Source organism: Cyprinus carpio, chromosome B3 (genome assembly GCF_018340385.1).
Source record: "Cyprinus carpio isolate SPL01 chromosome B3, ASM1834038v1, whole genome shotgun sequence".
NCBI lineage: Eukaryota > Metazoa > Chordata > Actinopteri > Cypriniformes > Cyprinidae > Cyprinus > Cyprinus carpio.
The window spans coordinates 18,874,177-18,896,766 of NC_056599.1; the positions used below are offsets into that span (position 1 = coordinate 18,874,177).

Below are 22,590 nucleotides of genomic sequence, written 5' to 3' on the forward strand. Positions count from 1 at the left end.
GTGCCTTTAACATTGAGCTTGTCATCATTTAAGTACTGTATGAATGGGTGTGGTTGTTTGTAAAATCTTATTTCCATGTGCAACCACAGATTTGCCTGTTTGATAGGTCTAGTATGCGTAATTGTGTTATATATAAAATAGCGGTTGTAAATACGGACACCATGAAAGGCAGCAAAAATAGGCTTAGATTAATCATTAATCTGCTTGTTTCACATTGATCTTTGATATTTATTTTGTTTTTGTTTTTTTATTTTCAACATCTAAATTATTTTATTTACATTCTTCTGTTTTCTTTTTGTATGAACTACCCTCGTGTACAAATGAAATCAATCATTTTTTTCTTTTTTTTTCCATTCTGGCTAAATTTGAGGTGGTAAATTATTCCTGTACAAAGTCTGCAGTGTTTGTTTTGTACTTTTAAATAAAGCTTTTCTCATGTAACCGTGTTTGATTCACAAGCCTTGTTGTGAGAAAAAAAAGAAAAAAGAATGCAATCCCTTTCATCATTTATTTCCTATGAGAACAGATGTTGTCGTCAAAACCGACCATAAAGGTAGCTAAAATATCAGTATTCCGTATCTGTTTATATATCATATCAGATTCACACCATATACTATACACACATCACTTCATCATCCACAGCTGTAAGGCAGCAATCATTGGCACAAGTCATACTCTCATAATGCTGCTTCTTAACATTCATTTAACAAAGATGACAAACATGCATACATTTAGACAAAACAAGTCAACTTATTTTGTCTGTAAAGTGAAGACAGCAACTTTGAATCACAAAACATAGGTCATTTCATTTTGAAGCCCATATCTTTGATGATAGTATTTGCAAAACGTGATCAAATGAACTACAGGAGTAGATTAACAAATACATCAACAAACATTTTGAAAACAATTCTCTATCAAGACAAAACAGGGTGCGGTCAGAAACTTTAAAAGACAGGACTTTAAACTCTGTTTAGAAAGTACTGACCAGGACTTACTTTGTGGTAAGCTGTAATAAATAAACATTTCAATAGCTTTGTCTGATAATTAACTAAATCACCTTTCATGGTGGACTGCTTACAAACAATTTAGGCAAACCGCCTTTGAACGGCAAACAGTGGAGAACTAAACAACATAATTTAACATTAACAAATTAACACCTGTGCCATTATACACTTGTCACAGGTTAATGCTTTAACCAACCAAATAATTGTTGAATACAAACGATTTGCAATTAAAATACACCATGATGGCTGAGACTTGCATTTTTGCATCAGATCTCACACTCTTTGAAGGTCTGGTGTGAAAATTAATGAACCTCCAAATCAAGTGGGGGCACTGCTCAGAGTGGCATGATTGATACAAAGGTTTCAAAGAGCAGCAGACAACAGTTTGAAGTGCGATCTCCAAAGCCAGGGCATCTCTGAGAGCCAGTTCAATTCATCCTGAGACCCAGCAGAGGGCAGCTGAGCAAATACTTCAAAAGACCAGATGCAAGAATGGCTCCCTAAAGCGTCGGTCTCTGATTCATTCCATCTGAACAGCTCCCTGTGCCTCATGTTTAACGGGCATGCCTCACCCCTGCTTGATGTTGTCTACTTGTTAGGAAACTGTTCAGATCCCTTTATTAAGCTCTCTTTAAAAAAATTAAAATAAAAATCATGAGCGGATTTACATGATTAAGGGTCCTTATTAAAGTTCTAAAGAGTCAAATTCATTTCGGATTAAATAAATAGATAGATCAGGACAGACAGGGCACTAGAACTCATCATCTGTGTCGATCAGCATCACTTTATCAGATTTCTTTGAACTCTTGGAGGTGCTGGTCCCTGGTTTGCCATTCATGTTGGGTTGCACCACTTCCTGGGTGGACTGCTGGGTATACTGTTGGTAAGCTGGAGAGAAGTTGTGGATTGCATCCTGAACCATGTCTCCGGGGTTAATGGTCTCCTTCAGGCCACTGGATATGCTGTGCATAGGTGCTACATTCTCTACAAAAACAAAATGAAACAACAGATTAAAGCGTCAAATATCACATGACATATTTCCGATGACATCGGAGACTTTAAATGAGCAAATACGAATGTTTTTGTACCACCAGAACCTGGAAAGGCAAGAAACTTGAGATTGATGCAACCAAAACACAAAGGAAATAAGAGGTAGTTTCACACACAGCCTCATTATTAAAACCCATGACATCATAACTACATAAAGAGGACAACATTTGAGCCATTGTCTAATGTAAAGGTCTGTACTCCTGTGGGACCTGGCCAGTGCGGGTCAAGTTTTGAATCAGAAGGAAAAAATATTCATCTGTGAGCAGAAAGCATGAGAACGAAATCACTTGTGGGACTCCCACAAAATACATATGACAACTTAAGCCCTAATCATACAGGACTAGTTTTTCAGGGTGTCAGTTAGATAAAATGTATACATACTTTGCGATTTTAAAGGGTTAGTTCACCTAAAAATCAGAATTCAGTCATTAATTACTCACCCTCATGTCGTTCCAAACACATAAGACCTTCGTTCTTTTTTGTAACACAAATTAAGACATTTTTGATGAAATCCAAGCGCTTTCTGACCCTGCATAGACAACAATACAACTGACACATTCAAGGCCCAGAAAGGCAGCAAGGACATCATTAAAATAGTCCTTGTGACAGCAACAGTTCAACTGTCATGTTATAAAGCTACAAGAATACTTTTATCGCTCAAAGAAAACAAAATAACTTTATTCAACAATTCTTCTCTGCTGTGTCAGTCTTTCACAAGAGTACCACGATGCATGCGTGTGGTGCTGCTGACTTAGGAGCCGGAGTTCTGACGTAGAACCCAGATGCACTGTGGCTTGTTTGAAAAGAGAGGAACGCACACGCATACGTTGTGGTACCGTCATGAAAGTGCAACGAATTCGGACACGGAAGAGAAGAACTGTTGAACAAAGTCATTGATGTTGTTTTCACTGCGCACAAAAAGTATTCTCATAGCTTCATAAAATCAAGGTTGAACCACTGATGTCACTTAGACCATTTTAACAATGTCCTTGCTACCTTTCTGAGCCTTGAATGTGTCCATTGTGTTGCTGTCTATGGAGGATCAGAAAGCTGTTGGATTTCATCAAAAATATCTGTGATTGAAGCCGAACAATGGTCTGGTTTTGGAACAATAGGAAAGGGGTATTATTAATTACAAAATTTTCATCATTGGGTGAATTATACCTTAAATCCCGACCGAATCTGCGAAGTCTGTTTTTTCCCTCACACAACCTCTGTAATAATTCCAGAGCAAAATACCTACTGTAATTAAACAACTTGCCATTATCGTCACTCTTGTGATCACATCACCACAGGCACTGCCAAGGTCCAACCCAGCTGTTCGCAAAATAGAAACCAGGATGAAAACACTAGCAATGCGGTGCTCTGCTCCACTGATGTGTTTGCCAAATCACTCTTCCGCTTCATTTATCTACTACAGGCTGGAGAGGCCAGCAAAGAAATTCATAATCCCACAGTTCCCAGATTTGTCTCAGCTGTGGATGCATTAAATGAGGTTACAGAGTACAGCCTGATACACTGCAAAATGATAAGCTCCAGCTAACTGCATCTTGCCTTGTGGCTGATGGATGAGAGCTTGGATAAAGGTGACGGCAGGCTGCCACAAGACGGGTGCAAGTTTCTGACCTCCAGTTCGAGAAATGCTTGAACCGTGCTTGTAGGTCTCCAGCTGCCGGTCTGAGAACTGTACTGTGTGTGAACAGATGGACGTTTTGGGACGTTTCTGCCCTCATGGGTGGAGGGTGAAAACTCAGGTTGAGTAAACGGTCCTCAACTTCTTCACAGCTGGGCCGCTTGGAAGAAAAGGCCACCCTAGAAGGTTGCTCTGCCTAACAGGCTTCACGACAGTCGTGACCTTTTTTCACCAGTGAAAGGTTATGAAACCAGCAGTGACTTCACCCTTTGAGCTCTGTGTTAAACTATGGGAAATACCACCATGCCTTCATATGCCAGTAAGGTGAAGGGTTCTTAACACATTTGTAGGTTTTCTCACATATCCACGCCGACAACTGTTAAGCAGTGTGCTTCAATGCGCTTTCTGTGAAAAAAGACTTCATGCTTAGAATATTAACATTCGAACTGACACGAGGCTTGAAACATGCATATCTGACTGACAGTCGAGTTATATTTCATGGAGGCCTCTTGAAGTCAGAACTCAAATCTAATGCAGCTTTTAACATTCAGCAGCTGAACTGACATTACAGCTTAAATTGGTGGAAATTGAAAGAACTATTCTTCACCACCTTGAAAAGCACAAGCGGCAGAATATGACTAATCTAAAAGCGTGAAGAGGCTTTTGTAGGCCTGAGGATATGATCAGAATAATATACAAGCATACTGCTTTCTGCACCGCACATACTGTTAAAGTTAAAACAAAAAAACTATGTAAACGTGTATGATATGCAACATTAAATGTATCAATCTGTATTGTTAAAGAGAATTCAGTCATAAGGCCGGTTTACACCTGGTCACTTAATGTGTGTTTTTTTTTTTTTTTTTTTTTTTTTTTTGAGTTTATTTGGGCTTTTTTTTTTGGTTATGGGATAGGTATCCAATCATGAAGTGACCAGGTGTAAACAGGCAATGACTCGTGTTTGTTCTCAACTTGTATGACTTCATTAAAGAAGGGCTTTTACAAGTCACATCATTTACAAGTCCTAACCATCATTTGGAGAATTTCTAGCAAATGACAACTTAAATTTATTCGTTTTGTTGCACAAAGGAGTTGTATGGTTTGGGAAGACTTAGAATATAGTGCAATAGACGTTTATTATTGCACCTTAACACTGGTTGCCACCTAACATTAAATGTCCAAAAAGTAGTGATTAACAACAACAGTGTTATAACTGCTGCACAAAATCATGTCAGAGGAGGTCACAAACTCTTGTGAGTGCGATTCTCTCAAAATCAAGTCTTTTGAGTGATATTAAGTGGAAAAAAAAGAAATAAAACATAAAATGAATTTGACTGATAGCATTATTTTTTTCCTCCAAAATTTCTAAAGATATTGTGGTTATATGAATTCTTTAAGCCACAATAATTGTGTAGTGAAAATCTGATATCATGACTCCTCTTCTGCGAACAAACAAAGAATTGTCATTTTTATGTGAACTATTCCTTGAAATTGTCGTCAATTTGAGCTCATTATATTGCAACTGAAATTCCCCAAAGAAAGTTCTGCGCCCAGAAAACACCTGCTGAAGATTTAATTTCCGAATTTTTCAAGTGAAATGGCATCATTCGACCTGCCACAGGTCTGAGTTTCTCAGCACACAGGAGTTATTTTGATGATCTGTGTCTATGAGTGGAGCTTTCCAGCAGTCCTCTGAACTGTGAATCATAACCCTCCCGAGGAAGAAAACTTCCAGTTGCCTCATAAAAGCTTGCTGTGGCATGTTTCTAAGATCCTCTAAACTTTTGCACTAAACAACAAGTTAAAAAGTTCTGCTTTGTTTTTCCGAAGTGTCACATTTATGAGCGTCTAACCTGGTGCTTCACTCTTCTTCTCGCGGTACGCACTGGAGGTGAAGGCGTAGCGGAGGGCGATGGAGGCGAAGAACATTTCGATGCAGATGATGAAGTTCTGCCAACCAGCTGCCACTGAACCAGCCCCCACTTCATGACCATCGATGACCAGAGCTTTTGGGATCACACCACATCGCTCCAGAATGGCCAATAACATACCTAAATAAAGACAAACCAAAACATTTGCAGTGAGAAACTTGACTTCAAGTTCCTGGCTTGTCTACAACAATATTCAAAGAATGTGTTTCATGTGTCAATGAACAGCTTGGGATGAATACTGAACATATAACACAATGCAACCAACCTTGCCAGAAGGAGAGGAAGATGACGGATTTGATGGTGAGGAATTTGAGCACAGGCTCAAAAGGTCTCAGAAGGTCACTGGTGGCGAAGTAGAAGAGGAAGAGCGCATAGAGAGCCAAACTGACAGAGATGTTGTAGATGATGGTGATGTAAAGGTAACCTCCCGTTACACTATATGAAAAGACACAGAGTAAAACAGTTCATGTAAAAAGTCAGATGTTATTATGGAATGTTGATATGAGATGAAACGGAATGAATCGCAGGATGGCTCACTTAAAATCTCCATCGTGATATTTGCCAAAAGCCTGCAGAAGGATGGTGATGACAGCCATGATGGGCTTCACGACACAGAACTGAAGTGTGGCCTAGATGAGGTAACAGAAGCAGATGAGTAACGGTGATGGTTTCGTTTTTACGCTGGATCCATTTAGTCAACATGGGCCTGTCATATAGTTTGAGTGATAGAGAACTTCCAGTCCTCATCATTTTCAAAGGCATGGTAATGTTGCATGCTTATTTTTGACAGGGAGTGCTTATTTCTTACATAATCAACACAAAGTTTGACATGACTGACAAATCCACTCATTGAGAATGACACAAAGGAGAGTTTCCCCCCCATCTCACTACATGCAAGTCGGAATCGACTGTTTGAAACATCAATGTGGAATTCAAGTTTTAAATCGAAGCTGTCTGTGAGAAAAGCTGTCGCAGAATAATCAAAGCATGCTCCGTCTCCGCTACAGTCTGGTATATCGCAAGATGATGCTTTGAAGAGTCCTACATGTAGGTGTCTGGTCGGACAGATTTATGTGTTTTGAAATTCTACTTGCTATTAAAAAAGTTCAATTCACATTCTTTTTGGGGACGGGGCTCTCAAATCCAATTTCCATCAGTAAGTGCGGGCGGGTTCCTCAGCTGCCGCGCAGACAGCATCAGGCTGGCGGCAATAGTTATTTTCTGCGTTTATTATCGAGTGACTTGCACCTGCTTCCTAGTGTTTTTAATCCTGCTTTAACCACTGGAGCTCCTCAGGAAAGACAATGGTACACAGATAACAGCTGCCACTTCATGACAATTCAGGTAGAAAGAGTAGATAAAGGTCGAGGAGACAGAAAGTCACAGAAATTCAGACCCTCTTATTAATATATTCATGTCATTTACATATAGCCATTTGTACTCAAAAAAGAATGGGATATGAGACATCATAAAATCCTAAAATGTTCGGCTGATTTACATTTCAGATTTTTAATTTGGTCTCACACTTTTGGACTCCACTGGAAATAAGCTGAATGTTTTAAGGGTTTTTTAAATGTTTAAACAAAGAAATGTTATGAAATATGTTGCTGTGAAGGAAAAGTAATTTTGATTTCAAAGAAAAATGGGAGCAAACCTGCTTGCAGAATCTCAGGAAGCCAATGGAGTAACTCATTCCTACCAAACAGCACGTCCCATACAGGCAACTAGACTTTTAAGGAAAATGAAAAAGAACATTTGAAAGGTGATGCTATTCTTGAGGGTAGAGGAAATGATCTCTTAAAAAAAAAAAAAAAAAAAAAAAGTTATTTTGCACATGGAACATTTTGTTTCTTAGCCTAGAGGTTAGCATGCACTCCTGAACACATTGAATCATGGTGGTCATGTGAGTGATGACAACAAAATTCAAAAGATGACGACCATCATTCTTCCAGAGGAGCTTCATGAGAATCAAGTTTAATTATGACCTGTGCATGTTAATGAACATTTTGCAAGCACGGTCCAACATGCTGTATTTATATTCCCCTAAAGCGCTTCACTATGCATTTTGTAGGACTTCCTTCTCCATGCTGGATATATGCGATGCTGTCTCAGAACTTTGTCTAAATGATTTACAGAGTGGCAACATACATGAAATGGTTAAATTGGTAGCATCATTTAATTGTCTACAATTTGAGGCAACCTTTACAAAAGAACACACACTTATGCCTGAAGATTCTGCTCATGAGGTTTATTAACCTCGCAGTTGTTGAAAAAAATAAAAATAAAATAAAAACAAAATGTAATGTAAAGACACTCACTCAATAGGCTTTCCTCTTATTTCCGACATGATGGCACTTTCGCCTCCAAGGTACTCAAAAGACAGACTCAGGAAGTTGTATATGACAAATGCTAGAATGATAAAAGAAAGAAAAACAGCCAAGTCAATCATATATGAGAGCTTTATGCAAACATTTAGCTGAATTTGCACAGAGAGTTTTAAATAAGCAGACAGAACAAACAAACAAACAAAATATTCTGTCACTCTGTGCAAAAAACAGCTCAAGATTGAGGAGTTGTTTGTGTCTCAGAAATAATCTTAACATGAGAGGTCTATTTAAAGACAGATTAGATGGTTAGGTCTCATCGCTCTCAGTGTGTACACCTATTACTGATGGTCTCTATGACTAAGACTTGACAACTTTGAAATCATAATTAGATTACATTACCTAATATTTTATTAGGGCAAATAAAGGTTTTTATTCAGTAAGGATGTATTAAATTGATCTAAAGTTAAAGTAAGACTTTTATAATGATGCTAAAAAATAAATAAAATGTAATAAATGTAAAAAATAAACGTTTAAATATATTCAAATAAAAAGCAGATATTTTAAACTGTGAAAATTTCACAACATTACTGTATTTTTTTTTTAATCATCAAATAAAGGCAGCCTTGGTGAGCATAAGTGATTTCTTTCAAAAACATAAAAAAATCTTGCCAACCCCAAATTTTTAAATGGTAGTTTTTTACAGACTACAACATAATCCCTCTAAACTTCATAACACAATCATTTATATAAAATTATTATTCCATACAGTACAAAGATGGATTATGTAAAACAAAAATCCCCAAACTGGAATTTTCCCATGTAACTTGAATAACACCGGAAGATCTTCACTTTCCAGGAGTAGTGGGATAGGCCTGAAAAGATGATAACAGAGACATTTGGCCATCCTCCTTTCTGGCTGCAACATGACAAACTGGTTTGTTCAGTTACAATGAGCATGTATCTGTTTCCCCTCTATGAAACCTGCCACCCCACGCCTGTAAAGCAGGCTCTCCTCCCTCACCGCAGGCCAGACTTCCAAACAAACACGTCATTCCACCAGTGTGCTATTTGGAGTGAATAATACCATGCCTCGGGGGATAGGAGAGAATGTAAGGGCAGAGAGCAGCTCAGATTTACTGTACCTTCATAACAGTCACGAACGGAGTCGAAATACACATAATACTGGTCATTACTGATGAACAGCAGGCTGAGCCAGGAGTCGAAAGCATAGATGGGGACGATGAAAAGGATGCGGATGATGTAGCGCTGCTCATTTGGCACCGTGTACGACCTTAGGTGCAGGTATATCTATAAAGACAAAGATTTTGTTTAGCAAGAAGCTTGACTACAAAATAAATCAAGTCAGACATACATAGTAAAAACAGTAAAATGCAAATGATTAGAGTGTGCAGTGGAGCAACACACTGCAGAGCAGACCAAAAGATGACAAGAATGAGTATCATTTGTTATTATCAGACACTAGTAATGAGGGAAAATGAGTTGGACAAACGGGAACTTGTAGGCAGTAGTACCAGTGATGTTGAATAACAGTAAACAGGTAACTGTAGAAGTCTATAACACTTTATGGACAGCTAACAGAACAAATCTGTGTTTCACCAAACTGACGTTGACAGGATATTAACAGCTATATACTTCAAAAGAACTTTTAACATCACTAGCTGTTAACACACAATACATGCATTTTCTTAGCAGTGTATTAGCTACAGCGTCGTCGTCTTTTTTAAGGTTCAATACCACCACCTAATGTGATTCTGAAGTGCTTAAGTAGGAATTTTTGCCCATTTATCCACAGCATTTGTGAGGTCAGGCTGTGATGTTGGACAAGAAGGCCTGGCTTGTAAACTCAGTTCCAGTTCATCCCTGGTGTTTGATATAGTTGTGGTCAGGGCCAGTCAGGTTTTTCCACACCAAACTCATCTAACCATGTCTTTTTGGACCTTGCTTTGTCCACTGGGACACAGTCATGCTAGAATAGAAAAGGGCCTTCGTCAAATTGTTCCCACAAAGTTGGAAGCAATGCATTGTCCAAAATGTCTTGGTTTGCTGAAGCATTGATTCCCCTTCACTGGAACTAAGCAGCCCCATACAGTCGGCACAATGCAGTCAAGCAAGTAACATTCTCCTGGCATTGGCCAAACCCAGACTCACCCATCAGACTGCCAAACAGATTCATAACTCCACAGAACAGGTTTCCACTGCTCCAGAGTCCAGTAGCAGCATGCTTTATGCTGGTTTCATGCCACAAGCTTGAGCTTCATATCAGCTTTACGTCAACACAACTACATCGTCACAGCAGCACCAAAGCTACATATTTCATTACAAAGACAACTACACATTTGTATTTAGAAGTTGGTCATTTATAAACTTGAAAGTTTTACAGTCTTGATAGTTTATTATGGGGATTCGCATGTTAAGATGGGGATTCACACGCAAGTGGTACCCAACCAAAACAGCTCTGATCATGTTGTTTCAGTCATACTTCGATATACAACGTGCTGTTTGTTTTTTAATATAATACACCATACTTTCACCCAAACTGAACAATTAAAAACAAGTTTAAATGGGTAAATATTCTATACATATTTTTGATTCTTCATTTTCTTCTCTGACATACTCCAATTCTTGTTAAAACACACTAGACATGCTTATTCTGTGCATTTTTTATAATTTTTCAGCGTGAAATTTATTTTGCGCATAAAAATTGTGCTGTCACTTTAATTGTGCACGAACAGCACAGCAAAAATAGACTAGGCGGTGAAACCATTGCATCAAAGCTGCTCCTCCTGGTGTGAATGCACTTATTTGTTAACATGCACGCCAATCAATCAATCAATCAATCAATCAATCAATCAATCAATATATATATATATATGGGCTGCTCACGGTGGCAGTGGTGGCAGCCTTACACCACTCCATCCGACTCTTGGGATTGTACTTGGTAATGCAAAGCTTGCATGCAGCTGCCAGGCCAAAGAAACCCACTCCATGAAGCTCTCAGGTTTTGTGCTGATATTCCAATAATAACACTTACAATTGATTGTGGAATATCTAGCAGGGATGAAATTTCATAAACTGACTTGCAAAGGTGGCATCCTATAAGAGTACCATGCTTGAATTCTCAGGTACCCCCGCCACAAATGTTTGTAAATGCAGACTGCATGGATAGGTGCTTGATTTTATTTACCGGTGGCAATGGGTCTGAAGGAAACACCTGACTGAACTTCTCATTTAAATGTATATAAAGGTTAAAAAAAAAAAAAATCTGAGAGTGTACCACCAAGTAATAAAGTTTATTAGCCTAAATTTAGGCTTTTTAAACTATACAGTAACCAGGCACAGAATGCAACCAATGTGTTTTCACAATTCACATGTGCATATATACTGGCTCTATAATTTTAAAGTTTGGCACTATCGGTATTATAATATATCTTTGAAAAATACTTTGGAGGGCATGTCCTTACAGTCCCTTTGAACTTCACAATATTACTGAGGGGGCTCAATATTTGCTGGGTTCTTTAAACTCTTGGACACTCAATCATTTGAAATCAGATTATTTGAGTCCTTCATTCCACGGGTGGAGGCTTGATGTATTTGTGGGCTCTCAAAAAAGCAAGGGGAGTTGCTCTCTGAACTGATGTCCTCCATTTCACCTAGCCTGCAGGGGAAATAAGTTCATAGTCTCCCAGACTCCATAATGCGGAGCTGACAGTGAGAGAGAGCCTTGCTCACAATAATGGCTCTGGCCATTGACTGTCTGCTGGCTGTCGCATAGATGCAGTCAAAGCTAATTACAACCTGTCTGAAGCAGAGAGGAACTGCCGGTGGAGCTGCGAGGCGCCCAAAAACAAGGCCCGGTGAATCACAAGGTGTAGCACCAGTTTTAAGACCATAAAGCTTTTAAAAACTAGAGAGCTGAGAAAAGCCCGAGACAAGAGCGCTGTTGGCGCCTTGTCATTGCAATATATAACAATTCACTTAAGAAGGTTTGGCCCAGAAGGTGCTTATGTTCTAAATAGCTGGTCTTCAAAGACTCCTTTGATATATTTGGCACTGATGGGAAAGTTTTGCAGGCAAATCAGTAACTTCAGAACAGGGTGTTTTAGGAGAGCAATCTCAATTTCTGCCTTTAGTATGCAGCGTGCGAGAAAAGCTCCGCCGGGAGAATCTTTTGTAGCGAAACCGAGAAAGGCAGTGAAATACTAAAACAATCCTGAGGGCTCCTTTAATCTCCTCAGGATTTACATATGTTGCCTCGCGCAACCCTCCGCAGGCGGCTGTTTGTGAAGCTGCGGATGAGGTGGCGGTAGATGAGTCGCTCTGCTGCTACTCTGAGGGACAAAAACCAGACTGTTTTGACTTGATTATGGCTTGAAGAGGAAAACCACTACACAGGGACTCATTTCCAGACTTCATACAGCATCCCGACGTTGTTTGGCCGCTTCAAAACTGTCAGCTTCTCAGAGGTATTGGCTTTTGTATGGCACACAAGACGCTTTGGAGGCAATCAAATCATAGTCCTCCGGGCACACTGTGGGTGCTGCAATTCAGAGCTGAAGAAATACCTTTCCTGACCTCTGCTCTCCATCAGTATGATCCCAGTAGTTCAATTACATAACAGATGCTTGAGAAACATATTCTATATTAAATTTCTTCATGGGTCAACTAGGCTGCAATGAAAAGGGTTTTCAAAATATACCAGCAAGAGCAGGGAAATTAGATTTCGGCCTTTTCTGAAACCGAACAATGTGGGCAAATATAATTGGTAATTCGACACACAAGATGGGCATATTCATACTGTGCCGGCACTTCACCTGACAATTACTTTTACACAAAACTCATCCACCACCAGACGGTTTCATCTTGCTGTAGGCAACACAGTGAACTCATTCATATGCCACAGAAATGGATATTCAGGTATGATGTGCGCTTTTAGCTGTAATGAACAGCAAAATATAAAGGACAGGGAAATACCCCAGCGAATTAGAACTGCTCAGCATGTATATATCTATAAAGAAATGGCCAATCCTTTGCAAGAAGACTTATTGAACAGTCTGGCGTCTAAGAAGCTGCCCTTATCTCTCTCTTTTATTGATACAGCTGGTGTAAAGGTTAGTGACTGATGGTCTTTCATTAAGTACAAAAGAACTTCCTCTATAAACAAAAGGCTGGGCTCACGCTGTACTTTCTGCTTCAGACCTGTGAGCATCAACACATATTAGAATAGTAAAGTCATAAAAACTATGACTATTTTAAAAAAAAAATTTAATATTAAACACAAATGGGAGTATGGGAATTAGTAGTTAGCAAAAGGTTGAATGAAAACATACATTTTAATTTCAAATTATTATTTATTTTTTTCGCTCAATCAACTTCATGATACCCAATTTGGATGCTTTTTAAACCGTTTTGAACCTCACAAATTGTACAATAAATAAATAAAAGTTCAAAAGTTGAGTCAGTGAAAGTCACAGCAAAGATATTTATGTTAAGGCGACATCACAGTAATATTTTTCACAAAAATATTAAGCAGCATCATTGATAACAGTATATTAAAATAGATGACCATATATTGTAGAAACATATTTTTTAAATTGTAATGTTTCACAGTATTACCATTTTTAACTGTATATTTAAATTTTTTGAAGAAGGTGGCTTTAGTGAGCATAAGAGCCCCATAAAATATAAAATATTTAACCAACCCCAAACTTTTGAATGGTAGTGTAGATTGGGCCAATTTATTTAACACTGATTTCAAGAAAAACATTGTTTTTTTTCAGTTGCATCCAAATCTTTAACTGTTACTGTTAGTGTATGAGACACTGCCTACCGATGTATTTAAACTACAATGCCAAACATTAACACACCAACAACTACTTCAAATACTCCCAAACACTACACACACAAAGAAAAAAAAAAAAGAAAGAAACACAAGCTTTGTCACAGAGACAATCATTTCCTTAAAAAGTGTTCCCGTGGTGCACATGGCAGATGGCACATAGGAGCACATATATTATTGGTTACATATCCTCTCATTAGCTCACCAGAGTACACTAAAGCCATATTGTGTGTTTACACAGAACTCTTATCAGCTCTGGGAACAGGTACCACTCTGCTCTGTAGCTAATTTTGATTGGTCAAGGACGGTAACAGTGCTCTAAATGAATCATTTAGACTTGAGCAAAGGAAACATGGATGACGGTCCAGAACAAACATGCAGGTATTTACTGATCTCTGATGATCGATAACCAGTGCAGGGTTAGTTATTACTGCAGTGAGTCTTTAATGACTTTGTGGCATAGATTAACCTTCTAAAATGACATAGTATTATCAAGATCTGCAGATGATAATGAGCCTGTGGACAGGTATGAAGGAGGAGACAGCATGGTACAGCTTTTGTTTTCTCTGCCTGGGTTATTTGCTTTTATTTGCCTGTGCTCTGAATGAACCGCAGCTATTAGAGCTTCCAGCTTTCCCCAGGCCACAATACCAGTCCATTTAATGCTGAGATTTGTTTCTCACCTTATGGCCTATACTTGATATACTCCGTACTGGTTATTAAGCAGCAGTGAATGCTTTCTGTTGCTAAATAAGAAGCTCGGTGGTCTAGAAATTGTGCTGGCTGTAAAAGGATTACTATGAATTAGTTGTCCTCAAACACATTAGTGAGTGATAGTTAGTTCCTCTAAATGAGCCTACCTGATGACAGGTGATGAGGAGCGCAGACCAAACGAAAATCCCTGACAAGGCTTGGGCCGTGGGGGTGTTGAGGAAGAGCTTGTCGTCCTCCACTACTTCTGTCCCATTACTTGATCTGATCACGGTCATGTTAGACATGTTGGTTATGTTTGACAGCATTGAGAATGATGACAAAGGGACTGAATTATCCATGTTTTTATCTGAATCCACTGACAGAGTGCTGAAATTTGTCGTAGAGGACCCGGACTCATTCATCTGTGGGAAACAAATAAAAATAATAATAATAATAATAAAATAGAATATTTTTCAAAATCAGATTAAAACCAAATGATATCATACAAGTCAAAGCCTAAATATTTATTATATCTTTCATTTACTCCTTTGTTTATACACTATCGTTCAAATCATTCAGAATTAATGATCCTTCAAAAATTAGTCCACTATGCTGATATGGTGCTTTTATTTATATATATATATATATATATATATATATATATATATATATATATATATATATATATATATATATATATCTATATATATCTATCTATCTATATATCTATCTATCTATATATATATATATATATATATATATATATATATATATATCTATCTATATATATATATATATCTATCTATATATATATATATCTATCTATCTATCTATATATATATATATCTATATATATATATATATATATATATATATATCTATCTATATATATATATCTATCTATCTATCTATATATATATATCTATCTATCTATCTATTATATATATCTATATATATATATATCTATCTATCTATCTATCTATCTATCTATCTATCTATCTATCTATCTATCTATATATCTATCTATATATCTATCTCTATATATCTATCTATCTATCTCTATATATCTATCTATCTCTATATCTATATCTATCTATATCTATATATCTATATCTATCTATACATCTATATCTATATCTATATTTATATCTATCTATCTATCTATCTATCTATCTATATATCTATCTATCTATCTATCTATCTATCTATATATATATATATATATATATAGATATGTTGAAAACAGTTGCTGCTTAATATTTTTTGTGGAAACGAACAGGAGACATTTTCACTTCAGATTTCAGAAGAACAACATTTATTTGAAATATAAATAGTTTGTAATATCACATGACTGTCACTTTTAATCAATTTAATGCAATAAATTAATTTGATTTTTTTAAAGAAAAAAAGAAAATTAAAACCTTAATCTGTTTACCCATGTTTATCTATCAATTGTACTATTTCTGTTCCAATGAACAGAGCAAAGATACACACACATACACATATACATACACATACATATATGTGTATATATACACACACACATACAACAAAAATTACCATAATTTATTACAATAAAACGGTGTTTCCTTTGTAAGTACAATCCATCGTCTTTATGTTGTTTGAAGGAGATCTCATGTCAATTTATTATAAATTGACATGCGACTTTATAGTTATCAATACTTTATTATTTATAGTTTTGTAGTTATCAAAACAAAGATTACTATAATATTGTACTGGAAACCATGGTTGACAATGAATTTTTGTAAACGCAGCGTCAGAATACATCATTTATACACAGCATATGCTAGTGTAGTATTTTTTAATAAAATATGCCCTTTTTTACATTTAAAGGCTAAAAATAACTACGTAGGAATAATTTCAATCAAACCTATGATTGAAACAGAAGGTAAGACCTGTTGATAGATATTTTATGAAACACTTACCCTGCTACAGTGTCAACACCTGTGAGAGTTTAGTGCGATCAAACTCGAATTACTTTACCATAAACGTCGCTTGACTCTGAACATCGCACTGGGACTAAAATAATAAATGCGTTGCATATATGAGTGATTAAAAAAAGATCAATATACGACTTGTAGCCATAGGTGGATATGGCCCGAGCGATGAGTCAAGCGCACTTCCTCGTTTAACTATTGACAGGTCTGATGGACGCCAGTCAGCTCGGTGGAAACTGCCCAGAAACTAATTAATCGTTATAAAAAAAATCCTGAAGCGAAGAAAACTATCCACGATTATCTTCCTAGGGGCTTTTCCCAATTCCAGACCAACTATCTCGTCGTTCCGTCTCAAATTAGGGCAGGTGTATGTACTTCGCAATACAACAGCACACCCAGGTCATGTGACCTTGCGACTCAGTCTTTGGTCACGTGACATGATCAGGAACGAGCACCTGTTGATCAAAGCGGCTGCAGTGTTCTTGCTTGACACGTGCAGTCTTAATTAATACACTTAAATTGATCTTAGATCTCAGAAAATAAATCTTTAACAGAATTGTGCGTACTGACATAAATAATATAGGATTAATTCAGGTCTCTCTGAGACATAAGGGAGCAATGAAGAGATTACCTTAATTCACACTATATACATTAGGTTTTTTTTATTATTATATTTGTATTTATATATTTATTTATAGGATTAATTATAAAAATCGTTTCTTCTCCAACAGTAATATGGTCAAGCAGTTAGGTTTAGAGAGTAAATAACACCATTCATTTTGTCCTAGACCTAGAGGAATTGATTTTAAGGATAACTTATAAACCTTTACAGACTGTGAGCTATGAGGTCCATGGTATATGCTTTTTAATCCATGGAATATGCCTATGTTAAAGCCATAAAACTGCATTATTTAAACTGTTTTTTTTTTTTTTTAATAATTATGTTTAAAATATTTTTTTGTAAAATATTACATTGCCCAGAATTCTGCAAAGAAATCTCCACCAATCAGAAAATCACAACAAAGTTCGCCTTAGCGCCCAACCATTCCAATGATGCACTGTCAGCCTCCATATGCTCTTTGAATAGTGCAATAAACATTAATTACATTTTTCCTATATCTTTAAAATGTTTTTTATCCATTGTTTTAAAACAAATCACACTTCTTCATGTGATTGTTGTTCTTTCCCATCATTAAAGTTAAAGGGATACTCCACCCTAAAATGAAAATTTTGTCATTATTCACTTATCCCCCTGTCGTTCCAAATATTTAAGTGATATTTTTGTAACTGAAGAAAACAAAAATAATGACTTTATTTAATAATTCCTTTGTCAACGGTCTCCTCTGTCTCTCTCCATATCATCATATGCTGCATATGCTCTTCTGTGTCCTCCTTGTGGCATCCTTGTGGCGTGGAGGACACAGAAGAGCATATGCAGCATACTGTGATATGGAGAGACACAGAGGAGACCGTTGAGAAAATTGAATAAAGTCGTTATTTTTGTTTACTTTGCTTACAAAAAGTGTTCCCATCACTTCATATAACCCAGATTTCACGTCTGATGGCAGATGGAGTATTCTGACGACAACTTTCATACCTTTTCTGGACCTTGACACTGTTATTTATTTGGCAGTCTATGGGACAGTCTCAAGCCTTTTCATCCAAAATATCTTAAATCGTGTTCCCAGGACGAACGGAGCTTTTACGGGTTTGGAACGACATGGGGGTAAGTGATTAATGACAAAATGTTCCTCTTTGGGTGGAGTAACCCTTTAAGTACAATTTTTTTTTTTTAAACCAGGGTTTTGTCTGATTTTCAGACATGCGTTGTGGTACTCTCCTGAACACACAGCGAAGACTGACACGGAAAAGAAGAAATTGTTAAAGTTGTTATTTTTGCTTTCTTTGCCCACAAAAAGTATTCTCAAAGCTTCATAACATTACTATTGAACCACTGATTTCACACTGACTATTTTAACAGCGCCCTTACTACCTTTCTGGGCCTTGGTTGTTTCAGTTGTGTTGTTGTCTATGAAGGGTCAGAAAGCTCTTGGATTTCATAAAAATATCTTAATTTGTGTTCAGAAGATGAACAAAGGCCTTACAGGTTTGGAACGACATGAGAGTGAGAAATTAATGACAGTATTTCCATTTTTGGGTGAACTATCACTTTAAGTATAAATAAAGATTTCCCCCCACCAAAATATACAACAATGTATACAGAAGCTGTACAGCTCTCAATCAGACTTTCAATTCAAAGTTTGTAGAGTTGTGATTCACCTCGTAGCTGTATGGGTTTGAATCATGGCTAAGACTTTTTTAAATTCCCAATGGGAAAAATATTCAGAAAAATAATTCCAAAACCATGGCTGCTGAAATAGCGGGCAGACGCTGTTGCAGTGGTTTGGCAGACAGTGCATGTGCTTAACCTGGTGCGTCTTCAAAGACTTTGGGATTGGTGTGAGACTTTTAAATAAGCTCCAAAAATTAAAGGTAAGAAAATATAATTTTAATCTCAGGGCATCTGAAAGACATCTATTATACAGAGGCAAACAGAAGTGATCTTGAACAGTACTCTTATTTTTAACATTAAAATTCAAGCTTTTTCAAACTGTGTGTAATAGCAACTGCACTTGAGATCATTCTGACAAGTCAAGATTCACGTTGTTAAAACTTTGCAGATACGTCATTTGTCTTCATCCAGAAATAGTGCTGTTTGAACTCCTGTTTACCAAACCTGGCAGGCTTTGATCATATCTTTAATGTTTTTCATAGTTTCAGCGCTGTTGTCTTTAAGTGAAAGGCCCAGCAGGACCGGTCGGTTGCCTGATTCTTGGGAGACAAACGTTGCAACATTCTTGGCGTAGACATGTGTAAGAGTCTGCAAAGGAGACAAAAAGGACAAGGTGAAATACAAACGTGATTTTATCTGCAGTATGGATTATCCAAGAAAAACGAACTTGATTACCTCATCCTTTCCCAGCAGTACTCTGGTGCTGAACATGGGCAGGCTGATCTCACCAGACCTCGTGTCAGGTGTTATGGATACAAGTGTCCCAATTTTACCATACTGTGTCAAAACTATAAAAATGTAGTTGCTGAACTCAGTGCAGACAACCTGAGTTGGGTTTCCGTTTATTGTTTTTTCCGTCTGTTTAGAGCGGATGAGGGGTTGAGGAGCCATTATTTACTTCCACCTGAAAATAAATAAAAGTAATAAACATGCAGCATAATAATAGCCAGTGATAAATTTCTCACAACTGAAACAGGTAAAAGGGAAAAAACGGAGTATTAAATGAATTACTTTAAGTACAAGGCAAAGGAAGCTCGTTCATTCAGCTCGGTGTTGTTTAGCAGAAGCAGGAAGCTACAGCGACAGTAGGCCGCTTGAGATCGCCGACGACTAGCTGGTCAAAAGCGGACACATGACGCAGGAAACACCGAGGCTTCAGAGACTCACGCGGAGCAGTAGATAAAAAAAAACCGCAGCAGACTTATGCTATGCAAAAATAAACGGTTGAAACAAATAACATAGAAGTAATAAGCATTTCTCACCGCTAGTTTAAAAGTCGTAAATTATCCTCTTATGTCGAATGTGAATCCGTTTGCAAACATCCCTCAGCGGAGAAGAAAAAGGGGATGCGTTTCATCAAACAGTTACGCAATGACAAGCAAAAAGATGCGAACTGTAGCCGAGACGTCTGTTTACAGTGATCTGGATAACATTTTAATTAACTTTTATTTTAAGGTTGTATATAATTAAGATAAAAACATTAAATAGTAGCTATATGACATAATTTATACTTTTATTATTGTCAGGGCATTATAAATATGACAATGTACACTTCTTTTCTTTTATTTAAAAAAATAAATAAAAATTAATACTTTTAACAATAGATATAAGTTGTTTAGAAGTGTCAGTAAAAACATTTATAATGTTAAAAAAGATTTATATTTCAGATAAATGCTGTTCTTTTTTCTTCTTTTCTTTTGTCATGTCATACCGAAGTCTGGAGTAATGATGCTGAAAATTCAGCTTTAACATCCATGACGGGAATAAATTACATTTTAAAATATATTCAAATATAAAAGTTTTTTTTAGTTATTTTAATATTTCACATGTTACTGTTTTTAATGTATTGCATTCTAATAAAATTCAATCATGGTGCGCATAAGATACTTTTCACGAACTAAACAAAACTAAACAAAAAGCCTGTTTTGTTCGTGTAATGTTCCATTATCATGTCAGAATGAACAACAATGTATTTTTTAAGTGTGTCTGAGTTGCTGTATCTGTATACACTAAAACAATACGCAAAGGAGTCAGGCTTGTGGCAAGTCTGAATATTTTAAGAAAGGGTGCCTGGGAATTTTATCGGACAAACAAACAGACAAGCAAATCTATTTCAAAATGTTTAATCCTCTCTATCCTCATGGAGCAACCTGATTGTGTGTGTTTTGTCTGGATAACTTTATCTTCTGGCTGCCTCGCCCCTGTCAGAGGATCTAGTGTGGATGTGTCATACTTTTGCTGAGTCTAGTCCATTTGACAGTGTGTGCCATGTTCACCCAGGCTGCTCTTTGTGTTCCAGACTGTAGCTGCTCTGGCAGACTTATCCTGAAGCCTTTGAGCTTTACATCTGCCTCAAAGAAGTTGCCATCTTTGCACTTTCGTCACAAGGTTGACTAGAAGTGCCAAGTCTCTCTCTCTCTCTCTCTCTCTCTCTCTCTCTCTCTCTCTCGCAGGTGAATGGAGGATTAGTTATGTGAAATGTCATTTAAAACGTCACTAATCCACGTCAACACACTTGCTTGTTTTAGTATCGTATGTACATTGCAATGTCTGCCCACATAGCAAACGGACTTGGCCCAAATGTGGCCTCAAGCTGGCACTGCTGGCCTCCTGTCGGCAATGGCATGTACCCTTTCAGCCAGAGCTGGGCCATGTGTGGCAATGACGGCAGGGCGGGGATCCGGCAAACAATATGAGGGCCGATTGTTGGTGGGAGGAGTGTGGCCCAGATCAGTCAGGTGATATGTGGCCCAAATCAGGCTATGATCTGGCAGCATATTATGTGACCCATGATAAACAAGATGCATGATAATGGTTAAATGATCACATACATTTTTAACGAAGTGTAGTATTGTTAATATGTAGTCTTTGAAATGGCAAGTCAAAACAGAATGAAACATTGTTATTTCAAAATTAAGCAAATTAGTCAAGTGCATTAAACTGCACTTAATTAAAATTTTATTAAATTTTATATTATTATTCTTGGTACAAATAATCTTAGAATCCTTAGAATCTTAGAGAGAGAGAGAGAGAGAGAGAGAGAGAGAGTGAGAGAGAGATCATTTAACCATCATGTAATAATTATTTGGTTTACCATGAGGCACATCATTATTATTAGTATGCTGTCATGCACAAGCATTAAATAAAATTATCATGAAAGTATTTTATTTTTTATTTAAATCCTCTGTATCCATGTGATGCTTGGTGTGAGGAACAGAACAGATCCAAATTCAAACCGCATTCATCTGCGATTTGTATCTCCTTCCTCTGTAACTATAGTAACAATTTAAAAATGTGTCATTAAGTTTTACAACAAGTTTTACGGCAGCGATTTCAAATGCTCATTGGCTCTCGCAGGTTTCGTCATAGATTGCGACATGCCGTGTTTCCGGTGCTGCATGTTTTGAATGAGAAACGCGCGCCTTAACAGAGTGGATCGGGATAGTATTTTCAGCGTTTAACAATTTAGATTATTCCCTGCTCCTCGCACTACTATTATATTCTGCCAGAGAGGACTGCAACTGCAATGTATCGTCATTTGGACTACTGTGGTACTGCTCTTTGACACACCTGTAATTAATTATTATGATTAAGTTGCATGTGTCTATCTGTTACGTTTTCTCTTATAGAATGCATTCTTTATATACTCACTCTTTATTGGTTGATTTGTTCTTTATAAAAATAAATAGAAAAATCCATGCAAAAGGTTTTTTTTTTTTTTTTTTTTTTAATTGCACAGTTACATGATGTGTGAGTTTTAAGTCTGATTTTCTATTCAGTTTAATGTACTTTATTGGCATAGTTTGTGTGTACATTAATGTACAGATGTGGGCCGGATCTGGGC

The 22,590-nt window shown here is 37.0% G+C and overlaps 2 protein-coding genes across 4 annotated transcripts; both read right to left on the reverse strand.

Moving 5' to 3' along the window:
• Positions 1 to 494: 494 nt before the first annotated feature.
• Positions 495 to 16,875, reverse strand: tmem184a (transmembrane protein 184a). The gene is made up of 9 exons (XM_042720093.1): positions 16,442 to 16,875; positions 14,663 to 14,917; positions 9,088 to 9,253; positions 7,937 to 8,027; positions 7,273 to 7,348; positions 6,156 to 6,247; positions 5,884 to 6,053; positions 5,541 to 5,738; positions 495 to 1,988 (listed from the first exon to the last, which is right to left on the reverse strand). The coding sequence occupies exons 2-9, from the start codon at positions 14,915 to 14,917 to the stop codon at positions 1,756 to 1,758; spliced, it is 1,281 nt and encodes a 426-aa protein (XP_042576027.1). The 5' UTR covers positions 16,442 to 16,875; the 3' UTR covers positions 495 to 1,755.
• Positions 16,876 to 18,940: 2,065 nt separating this feature from the next.
• psmg3 (proteasome (prosome, macropain) assembly chaperone 3) lies at positions 18,941 to 20,165 on the reverse strand. Of its 3 annotated transcripts, XM_042720095.1 has the most exons (4): positions 20,009 to 20,165; positions 19,758 to 19,860; positions 19,422 to 19,650; positions 18,941 to 19,334 (listed from the first exon to the last, which is right to left on the reverse strand). In XM_042720095.1, the coding sequence occupies exons 3-4, from the start codon at positions 19,635 to 19,637 to the stop codon at positions 19,182 to 19,184; spliced, it is 369 nt and encodes a 122-aa protein (XP_042576029.1). In that variant the 5' UTR covers positions 19,638 to 19,650; positions 19,758 to 19,860; positions 20,009 to 20,165; the 3' UTR covers positions 18,941 to 19,181. The 3 variants fall into 3 exon arrangements, with proteins under 3 accessions (XP_042576029.1, XP_018954517.1, XP_018954516.1); XM_019098972.2 differs by lacking the exon at positions 19,758 to 19,860; XM_019098971.2 differs by having other exon boundaries at positions 19,758 to 20,153.
• Positions 20,166 to 22,590: the final 2,425 nt, after the last annotated feature.